This window comes from Schistocerca serialis, chromosome 1 (assembly GCF_023864345.2).
Source record: "Schistocerca serialis cubense isolate TAMUIC-IGC-003099 chromosome 1, iqSchSeri2.2, whole genome shotgun sequence".
Taxonomy (NCBI): Eukaryota; Metazoa; Arthropoda; class Insecta; order Orthoptera; family Acrididae; genus Schistocerca; species Schistocerca serialis.
In genome coordinates, this window is record NC_064638.1 from 800,467,343 (window position 1) to 800,486,925 (window position 19,583).

At 39.4% G+C, this 19,583-nt stretch overlaps 1 protein-coding gene across 2 annotated transcripts in view; it reads right to left on the minus strand.

The window, feature by feature from the left end:
- The window catches only part of LOC126483945 (mitochondrial coenzyme A transporter SLC25A42), a 224,642-nt gene that overhangs the window by 68,956 nt on the left and 136,103 nt on the right, over positions 1–19,583 (minus strand). For both annotated transcript variants that reach the window (XR_007587792.1, XM_050107240.1), the window contains exons 2-4: positions 19,297–19,477; positions 11,377–11,487; positions 1,031–1,224 (exon numbers count right to left, since the gene is read on the minus strand). Coding sequence is in view for 1 of the 2 variants with exons in the window: in XM_050107240.1 (XP_049963197.1) it covers positions 1,031–1,224; positions 11,377–11,487; positions 19,297–19,458 (467 nt within the window). In the remaining variant the exon portion in view is untranslated. The remainder of the gene's footprint in view (positions 1–1,030; positions 1,225–11,376; positions 11,488–19,296; positions 19,478–19,583) is intronic.

The following is a 19,583-nucleotide window of genomic DNA, read 5'->3' on the forward strand; positions in this document are numbered from 1 at the left end:
TGGGACTGGGCGGAGGATGCCGTTTGTATCAGTACTGACCCAGAGCGCATTTTAGACAAGCCCTCCACCTCCCCAAACTTGTCCTCTAAATGCTCGACGAAGAACTGAGGCTTTGTGGAGAGAAAAGACTCCCCATCAGCTCTCGTGCAAACTAAGAATCGGGGCGAATAACTGTTACCTCCATCCTGAGACTTACGCTCTTCCCACGGCGTGGCCAGGGAGGGGAACGTTTTCGGATCGTACTTCTGAGCATTAAATTGAGCCCGAGAACGCTTAGAGACTGCTGGCGGCTGGCCGCCAGCGAGAGATGATGTACCACGCTTCATTGCGGGTCATCCGCCCTGATGCCACCTACTCCGACCAAGGGCCCTCCCCACGGGCGCCACCCAGCCACAGCAATAGCCACCTGGCAGGATGGCCATTGCCGGGAGTCCTGATGCCCCAGGGAGATGGGCATCTACTCCTTGGCATACGTGGGGAGTGAACGGCGCAGGCATCAGTAGAGCGATCCCTGTGTTGTCAGGGGGCTACAACCAAGAGGGTACATGGCGGCCCCACCACAACGGACTGGCTACCGTGCTGGATGTTAGGTGACATGTGGCCCATGGGTGTCGTCAGTGCAGAAAATGGCCCTGCACAGTGCTTGGCAGAAAGTGCACGCAGGGGCGCATCGATGCCCAAGAGATGGAGAGCGGGCAAGACTGCAATGCAACGACGAATAAGATGGCGAAAGTTCTCAACACAACACGGACACAATGCACCAAGTAAGGCGCCCTTCCCCAATCGGCTCGCTCTTCGGAAAAATTTTGAGATATGGAGGTCAAACCCGACAGGGGACCATCACATAAGGCCAAAACGTTTGAGACTCCTTTTAGTCGCCTCTTACGACAGGCAGGAATACCGCGGGCCTATTCTAACCCCCGAACCCGCAGGGGGGAGTTCTTAGGGAATACATATTACTCACAACACAGAAAATAGTTTAAAAATAGATCTATTAGAAAATAAAAAATGAACAACCAAATTTGCTTACTTTTTGTCCTTGTCAACATCTATTTTAAGTAGTTTTTTCCATTGTTCATGTGCAGTAAACTGGATTGCAGCATAAGGTACTATTCGGGCCATAGTGGCAGAATTTCCACGCCATAAACTGAGTGCTCCCTCATTCTTGTAAGTTTGTTTCAAGAACTTTATAGCCTCTTTGACTGAATATGGCTTCTCAGATATCTGTAAATAGCAGTATTAAGAGTTACCAAATTTTCTCATTTCAGACTAAGGATAAATGTGCGAAAAATTTCAAATAATGGGCACATAGTTACTGACGAATATTACCAATATTTTAATATTCCAGATGCTGTCCTTTGTTTTCTTGAATTTAACTCACTGCTTTGTCTAATTTCATTTATTATAGACAGATGTCTTTCACTGCACCTTCTGTGTTCCTGTTAAAGGAAAGTGACCCTATTGCTCATTCTGCAAATTCCAGTAAGCAAACGTGAGAATCACTTTATCGACATTTAGGGAAGGCTGCAACAGCAGCAATAACTTGCTGGTGTCCTACCATAATAATCTCCATGACGTATTTTGTGGGCTTTCAGTCACACGTACCGTATGGCCTACTCCTATGGGGACATTATCCTTATGTCAGTAACCTTAAAAAGAAGATCTATGTAGTACGCCGGGCTGGTCCTAATGAGCACTGTCACCCTCTTTTTACCAGGCTTAGGATACTAACGGTGGAGAATCGGGTATATCTCTGAGTCTGCATTCTTTGTCAAGAACAACATTAATTAATGTGTTATCTCGGAAACAAATCATTAACATCACACTAGAAATAAGGCAAACATTGACATCTCAAAGCATAGACTAGCAACAACAGAAAACACTCAAAGTGAATGCCCTCAAAATTATTTACAAGTTTCCTCTCACTGCTCAATCATTGCCATTTTAAAAATTCAGATTTAAATTATATGACTGAAAAAAAAAAAATATATATATATATATATAAACGAGTTCTATGATATGGACAATGTTGATAGTAATATTTAAGATTATAGCTGTATATAATATACTTGATTTGTACACATAACATGAATATTAATTTTAATACTTTGATAACAGCTGTAACTTGGTATTATTGGAAAAACTTATTTTACTGTATGTGGTCAATGACAATAAAAAATCCAAAAATCTTCAATAACAGTTTTCTTAATTAAGCATCAATCACTCTTTGCATTAGCAAACATTCACAACCCACTTCTTTTTCTGGTTGTCAGTAGATAAATAAGAAATTCTGTAATGACACAATGAATCCAAATTTTTTACAGTTAGAAATCAGTTTGACATCTAGACATGAAATTTTCTGAAAGTTGCAATCTCTCTTAATGGTGCATGGAAATCATCATCCATCTATCAAACTCACTAAATATCATGAAAATGCTTGAGATGGGTGTTGTCTGTTGATGTGGCAGGCTGTACAAATCTTGGTCCTTGATCAACTGATGTTCTGACATATTTTTTTATAGAGCTTTAACCACCATGAGCTGCATATCATTAAATTGTGTGCTATGGAAAAAATATTATTTATCTAAAAACAGACTTTTCCCTCACTTGCAATAAATGTTTTTACACAGGCATTTTTCTTAAACTTTTCTCAGTCATCATAACATTCTGAACTATACAGCTTATGCACTGGCTCATTTCATGACATGAAACTTTGCTAATTAACTAAAAACCAGAAAGCTTTAAATACTAATGTAATATCAAAATCCACTACAACAGCTCACTGCATCTGCAACATTATGCAAATCTTAGAGATTAATTGTGAAATGAAAAGAGAATCGAGAAGATAAAACCTTATTTCAACATGCAGCATATTTCTAGGCAATCATTAAGAAGGCCAGAGACATTACACTCACAATAATGAACATCACTTTTAAGACTGAAGGAATGCGTGATGAGAGAAATTATTCCAATTGTTAAGGGAGATGAAAATTTAAGAGTGCTATGGAACTGGAATTCAACAGTAGAAAAAAGAAAAGGTGGAGAAATAGCAGTAGATCGTGGACGTGGAAAATGATTGAAAGGGAAAGCTGCCTGGTATAATTTTGGAGAGTACCAATTTGATCTTTGCTAAAACTTTGGTTGTATACATAGAAGACACCTGGAGACACAGAAAGGTTTAAGACAGATTACATAATGGTAAGACAGATTTCAAAACTAGATTTTAAGCTGCAGAACACTTCCAGGGACACATGCCACCTCTGAACAAGATTTATTGGCTATAAACTGCAGCTTAAAACTGAAGACATTGCAGAACGTTAGGTAATCAAGAAGAATAAAATGTTGTCATGAGTCAAGTGAGCATTAGGCAAAGATAGATTGCAACAGGAGGAAGGAATACACTAGAAGATCAACAAGTAATTTTGAGAGAGAAATCCTCGGATAACATATTAGATACCAACAAGTAAAAGAAAATATCAAATGTAGCAAATGAACCAGAAAAAAGGGCATAGAGACATCTTAAAAAATGAGATGGACACAAAATGGAGAACAGTTAAGCAGGTATCACTAGAAAACAAATGCAAGGCTGTAGAAGCAAGCATCATGATGGGAAAAATTGATGCAATCTATTACAAATTAAAAAGACCTTTGGAAGAAAGAAGCAATTGTATGAATATGAAGAGCTCAGATGACAAGCCAGCACTAAGCAAAGAAAGGAGAGCTAAAAGGTGGAAATAATATAGAGAAGGGCTATTCAAGGGAATTGAAGTTTAATACAATATTATAGATGGATATAGGAAGCAGATGAAGATAAGATGCAAGATATGATACTACAAGAAGAATTTGACACAGCACTGGAAGACTTACGTTGAAACAAGGTATCTATTCCTCAAGAATTATTCCTTAAGAATTATTGGAATCCTCGGAAGGAAATATGACAAAAGTATTGCACTTACTATACACAATATACAGGAGAAGCAAGATACCCTGAATTCTCATTCCAAAGAAAGCAAGTGCTGACATGTCCAAATATTATCAAACTGTCAATTTAACAAATCATGGTTGTAAAATATTAACACAATTATAGGAGAATGGGAAAACTGGCAAATGTTGACCTCTGTGAAGACCAGTTTGGGTTCCTGAGAAATGGAGGAACACCTGAGGCAGCACTGACCCTATCACATGTCTTAGAAGAGAGACTGAAGAAAAGACCTTTGCTTATACCTGGCTCTGCAAAACTGAGGGACGATACAGATAAAGTGACACAACATATTAAAAATTCTGTGGAAATGAAAGAAAGAATGAATGTGAGCATGTTCTCAGTGGTCTCCCAGTCATACACAGTACACAGACAGCTGGATGTCACATGGTGTATGATTAGTGTGATAACAACACCAAATGGGGTTGGCCTTGCAACACGAGGCAGTTTAATAAGGTAACCCAGAGTAAGGCCACTATAAGCATAGCCAAATGCTGATTTCTTCAGCATAATTTTTCACATTATGATGTGCTATAATACTTCGAAAACTTATGCCAACTGCTACATTGTGCGACAGGCAAGAAGATACCCAAGTCAAACAGCAGGTGCAATTGTAACCACATTTAACATGCCTGCAAGACACATACAATCTCAACATCTACTGCGGCACAGCGGCTCAACGTGAGTGTTTCTTTGACCAGCATATTATGTTCCATTGGCACTTCAGCATCAGTGGCATCATTTGTGATGGTGTCAAGAGCACAGATACTGGTACAGTGACTAGTGAGATCATATGCTCTTCTCAGATAAACAGCAGATTCAGTCTACATTGTGGTTCTGAATGTACCCTCATACAGAGAGAGGTGGGTACACACAATGCACCCAGGAAAATTGCCGAATATGATGGTTTTGTGGTCCAGGCGTTCACGCTTGGGGTGTCATTACGTTGCACAGGCATACTGACCTCTAAATATTTTAACATGATACACTCACCAGTCAATGTTATTGTGACACTGTATTCCTTCCCCTGTGCATCTATTCAGGATGCATTCCACTTGACTTAATTTTTATGGATAACAATGTGTGACTGCATCAAACAGCGCAGGTGGAGCAGCCTTGAAAATGAGGGCACATTCAGCACATTGCCCAGGCTTAAATCCTATTGAACAAGTGCGGAAGTATTGGGTAGATGTATTGCAGCACATCCACTTCTACTAATAACCATCCAGCAATTATTAAATGTGTTGGTGGAGGAATGGAAATCCCTGCCACAAGAACTCCTTATCACATTGTGGCCAACAAGCCAGCATATTGCAGAGCATGCACTGCGGTCCATGGTGAACACACACCCTATTAAGAACCATGTACCTCTGTTTGTAACGGTCAAGGGACAATCTCTAATCGCTATGATATCAGTGTACCTTTGTCTTTGAATAAAAGTATCATTTCTGTTCAACTTATTTTGTATTTCTTTCAGTTAGATTCTGTACTATGCTATTGCAGTTCTTTCCATGTACGGTCCAAGTTTCAACGAGTTACATTACTTGGCAGTGACACATCAGGTTAAAGTTACTTTCATTGTTATGTACTGCACACCTGTGTAGAAACTGTAGATTCAGGGAAAGTTTTTGACAGCATTAACCGGAGTACCTCTTTGAAATTATGAAAGTAGCAGGAATAAAATAAAAGGACGAAAAGATGTTATCTTTAACCCAAAAATAAACCAGATTGCAGCTATAAGAGTCTAAGGAAATGAGAGGAAATCAGTAAATGAGAATGCAAGGGGACAGGATTGCAACATATTCCTGATGTTATTCAATCTTTATATTGAGCAAGCAGTGAATAAACTGAGGAAAAATATAAAAAAGAAATTAAAATTCAGAGAGAAAAAATGAAAAATTTGAAGTTTGTTAATGGAGTCATTCCAAGTCAAGTCACAGATATTTAGGTTGATCCTAAGGTGACCATTTCAGAATTTAGTTTTATTTGGTACATGGATACCTGCATGTGTTAATATTAAAACTGCCAAATAACATTGTCCTAATTCAAACCGTTTTTGATAAATTCAGGTTTGAAGACTCAAGGACATGTACCTGGTCATTAGCCAGGTGCAAGTTTCCCTATTTTCATAGGACTACTACTAATAATGAGTTGACCTACAGGCACCATCTTTTTATGCATCTAGTATATAACCATCAAGCTGATATAATGTATAAAAAGTAGGCTACATCATTCACATTTTTTAATGAAAAATGTTGAAAAAAACACTTTTATGCTGTGCCTTAAATTCCTCATTTTTTTAAAAAATCAATTTTGCACAGGGAAACAGAAGAGACCTCACCTTGTGCACTGTAACTCTGTAGTCCTAGTATTAAGTATAAATAATAATGAGAAGCATTTGGCACTGCAATTAGTAGTTCTTACCTTTGGGGGGAGGGGGGAGAGGGGGGGAGGGGGGGGGGGGGGGTTAAAGGTGAAGCCGTCACAAAAAAGATGTCAAATTTGACGAACTTCAAAGTCCTGGGGGGAAGGGGGAGGGGTGATTTAGACAGTGGAATTTCAACTTTAATTTTTGCTTAAATATTTAAGTACCTCACAGTAATCTTAGGTGCAAAGAAGAATGCCCTAACTAACTTTATTCACTGACAAAGAATACAATGAAAATGTCACTTACACATGCCACCCATATTCAAAACTACAGGGAACTGGGAAACAAAAACCATGTGTATTCATTGAAAACTTGTTCCTAAAATATTTGTGACTGACCTTTGGTCAGAACTCTAAACACACGAGAGCCGAAAACTGTTAAAAGTCTTTTCGGCGTGTAGAATTACAAGAGAGCTTGGATGCACAAATGAAGTGATGTATCCTTATTATGTTACTGCACATTAAAAGATAACGTCAGTGAAACATAAGGGAAGATGCAAGCAATAATGAGAGACATTAATAGCTTTTTAAATATATGCTAGTATATATCAATACAAAAATTCTGCAAAGAACAATTTTGTAAACAAATTCAAATATGCATTGCATATAGCTTTGTTTTCCTTGATCGAAAAACAAAATAAGTTCACTTCAAGCTGAGAGATACGATTTTTTTTCATACACTTACTGGCAAGTTTATACAATTGCACACTGTCCCTTTTTAATGATGGAACATTCACCCTACATATAACACTGGAAAAGGAGACCCAAACAGTATCATTCCTACTGGGTCATGAAATGAATCGTGAATCAGCAGGAGACGTGTAGTAAATTTCCATATCTTTAAATACATATGATGGCAGAGAAATGTGTCCTAAATACCAGTTTTCACGGTATTCGAAAGCCACATACTGCCCACTTGCAGCTGTTCCAACAAAGTATTTCCATGAGCTTTCATAGCAGCAGTGCTCCCATTTGCATCTGTTGGAAGTCTCTTCATTACAAAGGTGTCAGTAACTGCCAATTCAAAATTTGTGAGTAATGACAACTTAATAAGACAGTCCGATAGCAAATCAAAAGCCACATGGAGTATTGTGACGACAAACAGGAAAGAGGTGCGAAGACCAGGATATCATTCTCAAAAACACAGAAAATGCCAGTATCAAAAAACAGGATTTGCTAAATTACATCAACAAGTATTTCATAAATGCTACAACTTCATTAAGCTCGAAATAAAAAATCACGAATTTCCAAAAGCTGCTTGTTGCATGAAGACAGATCCAACAGATGAACATGAAGTGTTCAAAGTAATAAAAAGCTTGAAACCTAAAATGTTAGCAGGAGTAGATGAGGAGCCTGTTTATACCATAACAATGACAGCTGCTCAAATCACAAGGCCCTTGGCATACACAGCCAAGTAACCATTTAATGAAGGAGTGTTACCGACAAGGATGAAAATGTTAAAAGTGAAGCCATTATTAATAAACAGCGACAAGCATAAGGTAAAAAACTATCAGCCAATATCCCTCTTTCCAGCATTTTCCAAAATAATAGAAAAATTAATGAAGCATAGAATCAACAAATATCTAAATGACTATAAGTTACTAAATAGAAATCAGCATGACTTCCAAGCAGGTAAAAATACAAAAACAGCATTAATGAGCTACAATGAACAAATAATCAAAAATGTACAACAAGAAACAGCATAGTAGGAATAAATTTAGATCTCTCCAAAAAATCTGACACTGGCAATCATGGCATTCTTTTAGAAACACTGGAAGCATTAGGTATTCATGGGACAGGGAAGAAGTGGTTTGAATCACACCTAGAAAACAAAACAGAACACAGACTGTAGGCCTGATGTCAGATTACTCCAACCACAAAATAAATTTAGTATCACATGCAAAAAAAGTGGAAATAGGAGTGCCACAAAGCAGTATTCTAAGTCCCTTATTATTCCTTGTTTACATAAATGACTTCCACACCTCAGATGAAGCAGCAAAGGCCATAATACTCGCAGATGACACTAATGTGGTAACAGGCGCACCAAAGCAAATGCTGCAAATAACTACTGATCAAGTAATAAACAATGTCCACACTTGGTTCAATGCATACTGGTTGACATTAAATACAAAGAAAACAAATTATATGCAGTTTGGGAAAATATGTCGAAATGTAAATTTTGATCTGTTGTTGGATGACAAGGCCATAGACAGAGTGGCATCAACAAAATTGCTGGGGATTCATGTAGATGAAAATTGTAATTTTAATTACTGTGTAATGAAACTTGCGCAGAAAATTAACTCAGCCAGGTTGAGGCCTGGCAGATAACGAGAAGAGAGGAAAACCTCTTTCCTAATTACCTTAGCCAGCTTCATCCTGACCCACAACTTCTTCACTTTTGAAGGCCAGACATAACAACAATTAAAGAGAACAGCCATGAGTACCAGGATGGCCCCCTCGTACACCAACCAATTCATGGGTCGCTTAGAGGAAGCCTTCTTGGTTATCCAGGCCTGCCAACCCAAAGTTTGGTACAGATTTATTGATGACGTCTTCATGATCTGGACTCACAGTGAAGAAGAACTCCAGAATTTCCTCTCAAACCTCAACTCCTTTGGTTCCATCAGATTCACCTGGTCCTACTCCAAATCCCATGCCACTTTCCTTGACGTTGACCTCCACCTGACCAATGGCCAGCTTCACAAGTCCGTCCACATCAAACCCACCAACAAGCTACAGTACCTCCATTATGACAGCTGCCACCCATTCCACATCAAACGGTCCCTTCCCTACAGCCTAGGTCTTCGTGGCAAATGAATCTGCTCCAGTCCGGAATCCCTGAACCATTACACCAACAACCTGAAAACAGCTTTCGCATCCCGCAACTACCCTCCCGACCCGGTACAGAAGCAAATAACCAGAGCCACTTCCTCATCCCCTCAAACCCAGAATCTCCCACAGAAGAACCACAAAAGTGCCCCACTTGTGACAGGATACTTTCCGAGACTGGATCAGACTCTGAATGTGACTCTCCAGCAGGGATATGACTTCCTCAAATCCTGCCCTGAAATGAGATCCATCCTTCATGAAATCCTCCCCAGTCCACCAAGAGTGTCTTTCCACCATCCACCTAACCTTCGTAACCTCTTAGTTCATGCCTATGAAATCCCCAAACCACCTTCCCTACCCTCTGGCTTCTACCCTTGTAACTGTCCCCAGTGTAAAACCTGTCCCATGCACCCTCCCACCACCACCTACTCCAGTCCTGTAACCCAGAAGGTGTACACGATCAAAGGCAAAGGCACGTGTGAAAGCACCCACGAGATTTACCAACTGACCTGCCTACACTGTGAAGCTTTCTATGTGGGAATGACCAGCAACAAACTGTCCATTCGCATGAATGGACACAGGCAGACAGTGTTTGTTGGTAATGAGGATCACCCTGAGGCTAAACATGCCTTGGTGCACGGCCAGCATATCTTGGCACAGTGTTACACCGTCCACGTTATCTGGATACTTCCCACTAACACCAACCTGTCAGAACTCCGGAGATGGGAACTTGCCCTTCAGTATATCCTCTCTTCTCGTTACCCGCCAGGCCTCAACCTCCGCTAATTTCAAGTTGCCGCCGTTCATACCTCACCTGTCTTTCAACAACATCTTTGCCTCTGTACTTCCGCCTCGACTGACATCTCTGCCCAAACTCTTTGCCTTTACAAATGTCTGCTTGTGTCTGTGTACGTGCGGATGGATATGTATATGTGTGTGCGCGCGCGCGCACACACACACACACACACACACACACACACACACACACGCACGCACGCACGCACGCACGCACACACGCACACACACGCACACACACGAGTGTATACCTGTCCTTTTTTCCCAGTCTTTCCGCTTCCGGGATTGGAATGACTCCTTACCCTCTCCCTTAAAACCCACATCCTTTCGTGTTTCCCTCTCCTTCCCTCTTTCCTGATGAAGCAACCGTTGGTTGCGAAAGCTTGAATTTTGTGTGTATGTTTGTGTGTCTATCGACCTGCCAGCGCTTTCGTATATATACACACACCTGCATAACAACATACTACCAGGCAACATCAGATAGTTAGAAGACGGAAACAGATTTAAAATAGAATTTAGAGAATTTCTACTTAAACAATGTTTTTACTTGGTAAATGACTATTTAGGTCAATAAATAATTCTGATAATGTTTATATTATGGCAAACTGAAAAGACTTTGATCCACTAAAGTTTCTGTTAATTTTGTATATCTGATACTCCACACTCAGCGAACACAAAGAACACACACACAAAGGCGTGTGAGCCATATTGGTACAAAACTCTACAACATTAATTAATTATGATTGGTGTTAGCTGAACATAAATGTGTTTCATACTCATTGTTATGCCCATGTAGCTGAGGAAATTGCAGATGGTGTCTGTCCTGCTAAACTGAGGGGATGACTGGCAATTGGAGTTAATTTTGCAAAGGGTAGTGTCAATAAGATCTAAGAGTGGGAAGTTTAGTAACATCAAAGTAGCCAGTTAACTCACTCCACATCAGTATAAAGCCCGAGATTGATGGCCAATCCAGAATGAGAAAATTATATTTCTAAATCCAACTCACAAAAGTGTCTTCAGAAACAGGTACAGTGAAAAAACACTTGTGACGACAAGTTATCTCTTAACTATCTCCTGTAAGGAATGAGATCACTTTTAAGGCAATAGCTACAAAAAGTGGCTTTGCAATAAGGTTGACAAAGGACATGGGAAATAGTGAAATCTAACAAGTAGGCAAAATGTTGGTATCATATGTAAAGAACAGCTGTTAACCACAATAAGGAGGGTCTATGGAGAGAATAATTCAAAAGGTACATATAAAAATGGCATTCCCTATGTTGCTATCATGCTCTATACACAAAGAAATGATTACAGTGAGACATGATAGTTATCATTAACAATCATACCTGAAAATTAATTTTGGTCCTATCAAGTGGTGCTATTGTTGTTTTAGCAGCTGCTCCAGCCGTTGCCCCTGCTAGGAGACTTGCTATGATCATCTCTGTTCCGCTCAGTTCCTGAAACGTATAAATACAGAGCAAAATTTCAGTTATTAACCTGCACTTTTTTTATATGCACAAACATTGATAAGGGTGATACTAAATCATGCATGCAATTTAAAGTATCTCACTCCTTATAGAGTCGCAACAGGCACAACAAAAAGATTCACACAATTATAGCTTTCGGTCATTAAGGCCTTTGTCAGCAAAACACACACACACACACACACACACACACACACACACACACACACACACACACACAAAAACACACACACACACACACACACACACACACACACACAGACACACACACACACACACACACACACACACACACACACAGACGCACAACACACAACACACACACACAAATGCAACTTGCACACACATCTGTGCAAGTTTTGTGTGTGTGTGTGTGTGTGTGTGTGTGTGTGTGTGTGTGTGTGTGTGTGTTTCTGACAAAGGCCTTAATGGCCGAAAGCTATAATTGTGTGAATCTTTTTTTGTACCTATTGTGACTCCGCATCTCCGCTATATGGTGAGTAGCAAATTTCCTTCTTTAATATTGTTACATTCCATCCTGGATTTTCCACTGTTTGATTTTTCACTCATAGAACTATTATTGTTTTGCTATCATTTTTCAAGTATCACAAAGCTGCACTACCCCCTTCCTCCACCTCTATATACTCCTTCCTTATGCAACCTCCTTCCTTCCCCTCTTACTCCCTCTTCTCCACCTCTAATGTCCCATGGCTGCAGGGATCTCTTGTTATTCATTTCACACTCTAGCAATAACTTACTTTTAGCTTCCTGGCTGGATGCTCTTCCCAACTCCACAGCCATCAGTTAATGTGACTGAGGAATGTTGTTTGTAACACCTGCTTAAGAAAGCTGCCAGCTTTGTTCTGCACATTATTTAATTTTAACTGTTTGTGCACAATGTTTTCTGAAGCAGAGATGGCAGATCAGCCCAGTATTTGCCTGACCAAGCATGGAAAATTGTCTAAAAACCATACTCCAGATGTCTGGTGTACTGCACCAATATATCATTATCATGAGTACAGATTCTCTCTCTCTCTCTCTCTCTCTCTCTCTTCCCCCCCCCCCCCCCTCCCCAAAAAGTATTCTGAATAGTTGGCTTTCTTTTGGTACACATATCTCGTCTCAGAACAGCATTTACACCCAATGTCCTGAGTTATTTGTTGTGTACGGTCCATTCTCAGTCTTTCCCTATAACATTTGCATTTTAGAGCTCCCACTAGTACCATATAAATTACTCCCTAAAATCTACACAGGTACCCTACCTTCCCATCCCCTCCTCTATTTAGTTTTTCCGACACATTCCTTTCCTCATTGAAATTTAACACACAAAAGGCTTTACTGTGTGTGTGGTAGCTAACTCACTGAGCTAACTCACTGAGCTAATTCTGGTGACAGTTTCAATGTAACATGGAATCAGAATCATGTTAACTCTTACTTCCCACATACATAAAGTGTTGACACAGGTGAAAAATGCAGAAACTTAGAAGCAGCCAGGATTCAAAATTGAAATTTTTGGGCACCTGCACTGACTTCCAAGCTGATAGTGAACAAATCACGTAGTTGGACGACATTTGTGTTGACCAATATGAATGAAAATGTCAAATGGGCCGGTTTCCCAGTGCTAGAAAAACTATGTAGAATAAGAATAAATGGGATAGGGAGATTCAAAACCAGGTGAAGACAAAGCCAGTGGTTTTAAATTTTAACTTACACAGCACAGTCTCAAAGTCGTTTTCCAAAAATAAAGAATGCTAAGAACAATGTAAATCCTAAAAATGCACATGAAAGTTGCTCACAGAGAGTTCTCAATAAATGTATCTACATCTACAGTTATGCTCTGCAAACAGCTGTACTGTGTATAGTAGATGGTACTTCTCACTGTGCCACACATCAGGATTTCTTCTGATTCCATTTGCATATACAGTGTGGGAAAAATGACCATTGAAATGCCTCCACATGCATTGTAATTAATGTGCTCTCGCCTTCATGGTCCCTACAGAAGCAACATGAAGGAGGTTGTAGTATAATTCTAACAGTCCTCAAATATTACTGCTTCTTGAAACTTTGTCAGTAGTCTTCCATAAGATAGTTGGCGTCTATAGGGTGTCCCAGGAAGAATGACCAGTATTCAGGAAAATAAAGTAAATATGACTTCTAAAACGTACACCTTATGAGCTATAAGCACTTTTTCATCTTCAATACTGCGAAACCCATTACTTCCACTGCACCAGTGTTTATAGCTCTTACGGTACACATTTTAGAGCCCATGTTTGCTAAACTTTTTTTTACTTCTAATGATCGTTGTTCTCATATCCCTGAATATTGACCATTCCTCCTGGAACAACGTGTATATTCGAATGTCTTTCAGTTCACATTTTGTGCATTATCTGATAGTTTCCTGGGAGTCAAATAAGCCAGTGAACTTCCACGCTCCATTTCTATATACATGTTCAGTATCCTCTGTTCACCCTATTTGCAATGTGTCCCATTAAGCTTTTGTAAGCAGTGTTCTTTCTAAACAGACTTCCCAGTATCCTACCAATGAATCTAAGGCTGCTAGTAGTTTTATCTACAATTCAGCCTACATGATCATACCATTTCATACCTCCACAAACTGTTACACCACATCCATGTAATTGTATGGATAGACTGAGTCCAATTGTGACTAGCTGATATTTTAATCATAAGATAGCAAAACATGAAATTTTGCTAAACGCAAAGTTTCACGTTTCTATATATCTCAAGCAAGTCGTCAATCCCTGCACCATGTAGAAATTTTATCAAGATCTGCATAGATATTAGTGCAGCTTTTTCCAGATAGCACCTTATTATACATAACTGCATCATCTGCAAAAAGTCTGAGGGTATTGTTGATATCATCTGCAATCATTAACATACAACATGAAGAGCTTGGGTTTCAATACACTTCTCTTAGGCACAACTGAATTTATTTTTAAATTTATCAATAGTTCTCCATCCAAAACACCATGCCACATCCTCCCTAACAAGGAATTCTCAATCGAGTCACCAACTTCAATCTACATCTACATTCTGAAAGCCACCATGAGGTGAATGGCAGAAGGTACATCCCATTGCAGCAGTTGTTAGGATTCCTTCCCATTCCACTAACATATGGAGCACGGGAAGAATGATTATTTGAATGCCTCTGGAGGTGCAGTAATTGTTGTCGTTGTTGTTGTGTTGTGGTCTTCAGTCCTGAGACTGGTTTGATGCAGCTGTCCATGCTACTCTATCCTGCGCAAGCTGCTTCATCTCCCAGTACTTACTACAACCTACATCCTTCTGAATCTGCTTAGTGTATTCATCTCTTGGTCTCCCTCTACGATTTTTACCCTCCACGCTGCCCTCAAATGCTAAATTTGTGATCCCTAGATGCCTCAGAACATGTCCTACCAACCGGTCCCTTCTTCTAGTCAAGTTGTGCCACAATCTCCTCTTCTTCACAATTCTATTCAATACCTCCACATTACTTACGTGATCTACCCATCTAATCTTCAGCATTCTTCTGTAGCACCACATTTCGAAAGCTTCTATCCTCTTCTTGTCCAAACTATTTATCGTCCATGTTTCACTTCCATACATGGCTACACTCCATACAAATACTCTCAGAAACGACTTCCTGACACTTAAATCTATACTCGATGTTAACAAATTTCTCTTCTTCAGAAACGCTTTCCTTGCCATTGCCAGACTACATTTTATATCCTCTCTACTTCGACCATCATCAGTTATTTTGCTCCCCAAATAGCAAAACTCATTTACTACTTAAAGCGTCTGATTTCCTAATCTAATTCCTAAGCATCACCCGACTTAATTCGACTACATTCCATTATCCTCCTTTTGCTTTTGTTTATGTTCACCTTATATCCTCCTTTCAAGACACTGTCCATTCTGTTCAACTGCTCTTCCAAGTCCTTTGCTGTCTCTGACAGAATTACAATGTCATCGTCAAACCTCAAAGTTTTTATTTCTTCTCCATGGATTTTAATACCTACTCTGAATTTTTCTTTTGATTCCTTTACTGCTGGCTCAATCTACAGATTGAATAACATCGTGGATAGGCTACAAACCTGTCTCACTCCCTTATCAACCACTGCTTCCCTTCTATGGCCCTCTGCTCTTATAACTGCTATCTGTTTTTGTACAAATTGTAAATAGCCTTTTGCTCCCTGAATTTTACCCCTGCCACCTTCAGAATTTGAAAAAGATTATTCCAGTCAACATTGTCAAAAGCTTTCTCTAAGTCTACAAATGCTAGAAATGTAGGTTTGCATTTCCTTAATGTTTCTTCTAAGATAAGTCGTAAGGTCAGCATTGCCTCACGTGTTCCAACATTTCTACGGAATCCAAACTGATCTTCCCAGAGGTTGGCTTCTACCAGTTTTTCCATTCATCTGTAAAGAATTTGCATTAGTATTTTGCAGCTGTGACTTATTAAACTGATAGTTTGGTAATTTTCACATCTGTTATGTTCTTCTTGAAGTCTGAGGGTATTTCACCTATCTCATACATCTTTCTCACCAGATGGTAGAGTTTTGTCAGGACTGGCTCTCCCAAGGCCATCAGTAGTTCTAACGGAATGTTGTCTACTCCCGTGGCCTTGTTTCGACTCAGGTCTTTCAGTGCTCTGTCAAACTCTTTACGCAGTATCGTATCTCCCATTTCAGCTTCATCTACATCCTCTTCCATTTCCGTAATATTGTCCTCAAGTACATCGCCCTTGTATAGTCCCTCTATATACTCCTTCCACCTTTCTGCTTTCCCTTCTTTGCTCAGAACTGGGTTTCCATCTGAGCTCTTGATATTCATACCAGTGGCTCTCTCTTGTCCGGGGGTCTCTTTAATTTTCCTGTGGGTAGTATCTATCGTACCCCTAGTGAGATAAGCCTCTACATCCTTACATTTGTCCTCTAGCCATGCCTGCTTAGCCATTTTGCACTTCCTGTCGATCTCATTTTTGAGACGTTTGTATTCCTTTTTGCCTGCTTCATTTACTGCATTTTTATATTTTCTCCTTTCATCAATTAAATTCAATATTTCTTCTGTTACCCAAGGATTTCTACTAGCCCTCGTCTTTTTACTTACTTGATCCTCTGCTGCCTTCACTACTTCATCCCTCAGAGCTACCCATTCTTCTTCTACTGTATTTCTTTCCCCCATTCCTGTCAATTGTTCCCTTATGCTCTCCCTGAAACTCTGTACAACCTCTGGTTCTTTCAGTTTATCCGGGTCCCATCTCCTTAAATTCCCACCTTTTTGCAGTTTCTTCAGTTTTAATCTACAGTTCATAACCAATAGATTGTGGTCAGAGTCCACATCTGCCCCTGGAAATGTCTTACAATTTAAAACCCGGTTCCTAAATCTCTGTCTTACCATTATATAATCTATCTGATACCTTCTAGTATCTCCAGGACTATTCCATGTATACAACCTCCTTTTATGATTCTTGAACCAAGTGTTAGCTATGATTAAGTTATGCTCTGTACAACATTCTACCAGATGGCTTCCTCCTTCGTTTCTTACCCGCAATCCATATTCACCTACTATGTTTCCTTCTCTCCCTTTTACTACTCTCGGATTCAAGTCACCCATGACTACTAAATTTTCGTCTTCCTTCACTACCTGAATAATTTCTTTTGTCTCATCATACATTTTATCAATTTCTTCATCATCTGCAGAGCTAGTTGGCATATAAACTTGTACTACTGTATTAGGTGTGGGCTCCATGTCTATGTTGGCCACAATAATGCATTCACTATGTTGTTTGTAGTTGCTTACCCACACTCCTATTTTTTTTATTCATGATTAAACCTACCCCCGCATTACCCCTGTTTGATTTTGTATTTATAACCCTGTATTCACCTGACCAAAAGTCTTGTTCCTCCTGACACCGAACATCACTAATTCCCACTATATCTAACTTTAACCTATCCATTTCCCTTTTTAAATTTTCTAACCTACCTGCTCAATTAAGGGCTCTGACATTCCACACTCCGATCCATAGAATGCCAGTTTTATTTCTCCTGATAACGATCTCCTCTTGAGTAGTTTCCGCCCAGAGATCCGAATGGGGGACAATTTAACCTCTGAAATATTTTACCCGAGAGGACGCCATCATCATTTAACCATACAGTAAAGCTGCATGCCCTTGGGAAAAATTACGGCTGTAGTTTTCCCTTGCTTTCAGCCATTTGCATCTCTGTTTCTTTAGAATGGCCGTATACCATGAAGGCTCCCTCCCATTATAGATTGTTCTACTCCATATATGTCTATCCAGTACGTGGCAAAGTATTATTTTAAATGTGAGCTGTAGTTCTTCCAGATGCTCCTGCCCTGTGCTGAAAGTTTCAAATTCCTCATTGAGATATGACATTACTGATTTTTTTACCTAATTTACTGAATGTATATATTTTTCTGCTTGTTTTAGTTGGCCCTTGTACTTTGGTAATCATTATTGACACAACCACATGATTGTTATTGATACCAGTTTCAATGTGGACTCCCTCAAAGAGGTCAGATCTATTTGTTGCCATTAGATCCAATATATTTACAACATGAGTGGGGTTCCTAACTACATGTTCTATGTAGTTTTTGGAGAAGGCATTTGGTGATCTTTCACAGAATGTCTTATCATGCCCACCACTATCATAATAATTTGCCCAATTAATTGTTGGATGATTACAGTCTCCACCAATGGTTACAGTATGACTGGGGAACTTACGTACAAGCAAACTGAGGTTTTCTCTCAAGTTTTTGATTACACCAGGAGATGAGTCTGGTGGGAAATTGAACGATCCAATTACCATTTTATGCCCTCCCCTAATACCGAGTCTTGGCCAAACAATATCACATGCAGCTTCATTCTGTCTCGATCGATTAGAATTTCTTTATTGCAACTAATACATCACCATTTCCTATTAACCTATCCTATTGACTTACACTTAATTTTTTCCCAAAAATCTCACTCTTATCACTTTCCGGTTTAAATCAGATTTCTGCACCTAGTAATAGGTGAACTTCACTGCTTTTCACGAGTGTTTAAACCTATGGCACTCTGTTGTGATTTTTTTGTAGTTTACCAATAGGATTTTAATACTTTCACCTGTGAGAAGCATTAATTCGATCTTACATATGTGGTGTGATACTGAAACGAATGCTTTTTGAGAGTCAGGATATACTACATCTACCTGATTAGCTTGATACAGGACTTTCAGGAAGTTCTGTGAAACAACTGCAAGTTGGGTTTCACATTATTTATGTTTTTGGAAGCCATGCTAGTTACATGGAGCTGGTCATTCAGTTTGATAAACCTCATTACATTTTAGCTGAGAATACGTACCAAGCTTCTAAAAATATTGAACATTAATGATACTGGACATTAGTTTTCTGACTCACCTCTTCTACCCATCTTACGGATGGGAGCAACATGGTCTTTCTTCCAACCAGTTGGCAAGGTAATTTTTTTTCAAAAGACCTTCAGTACCTTGTGGTTAAGACAGGGGCCAACAAAGTTGCAAATTCTCTGTAGAATCTGTTAGGACTCTATGGATCCTAGTATCTTGTCCAGCTTTGGTGACTTCAGATGTTTCTCAATACCAATGACCCTACTATTTTTATATGTACACCCATTTGGGTGGAATTAAGAGTGATATGTAACACAACATTATACATTAAGATCAACGTATGTAAGATAACACATTCATTTATATGTTTTTCGGTATAAAATCTTATATTAAACATAAATATATTATATTAGCATACTGCAGCAGGACCCGAAACATCTGCCGTGTGGTGAACTTCAGAAGAAGCGCCAGCAGCGGAAGCAGCAGGTAGATGTTGCTGCTGCCTATTGACTGCAGATGCTAACTCCTCCCTCAGAACAGCGGCAGCTCCTGCTGCAGAATCCACTGTGCTATGACTCATTTCTGCATCATTTATGGTTCTGCAAATGCAAGAAAAAAATTGTTATACTATAAGTTAAACAACTTCTAAAAATCTAGATATTTATTAATTTCTACAAGACATAACAATGAATGTATGGCAGTACT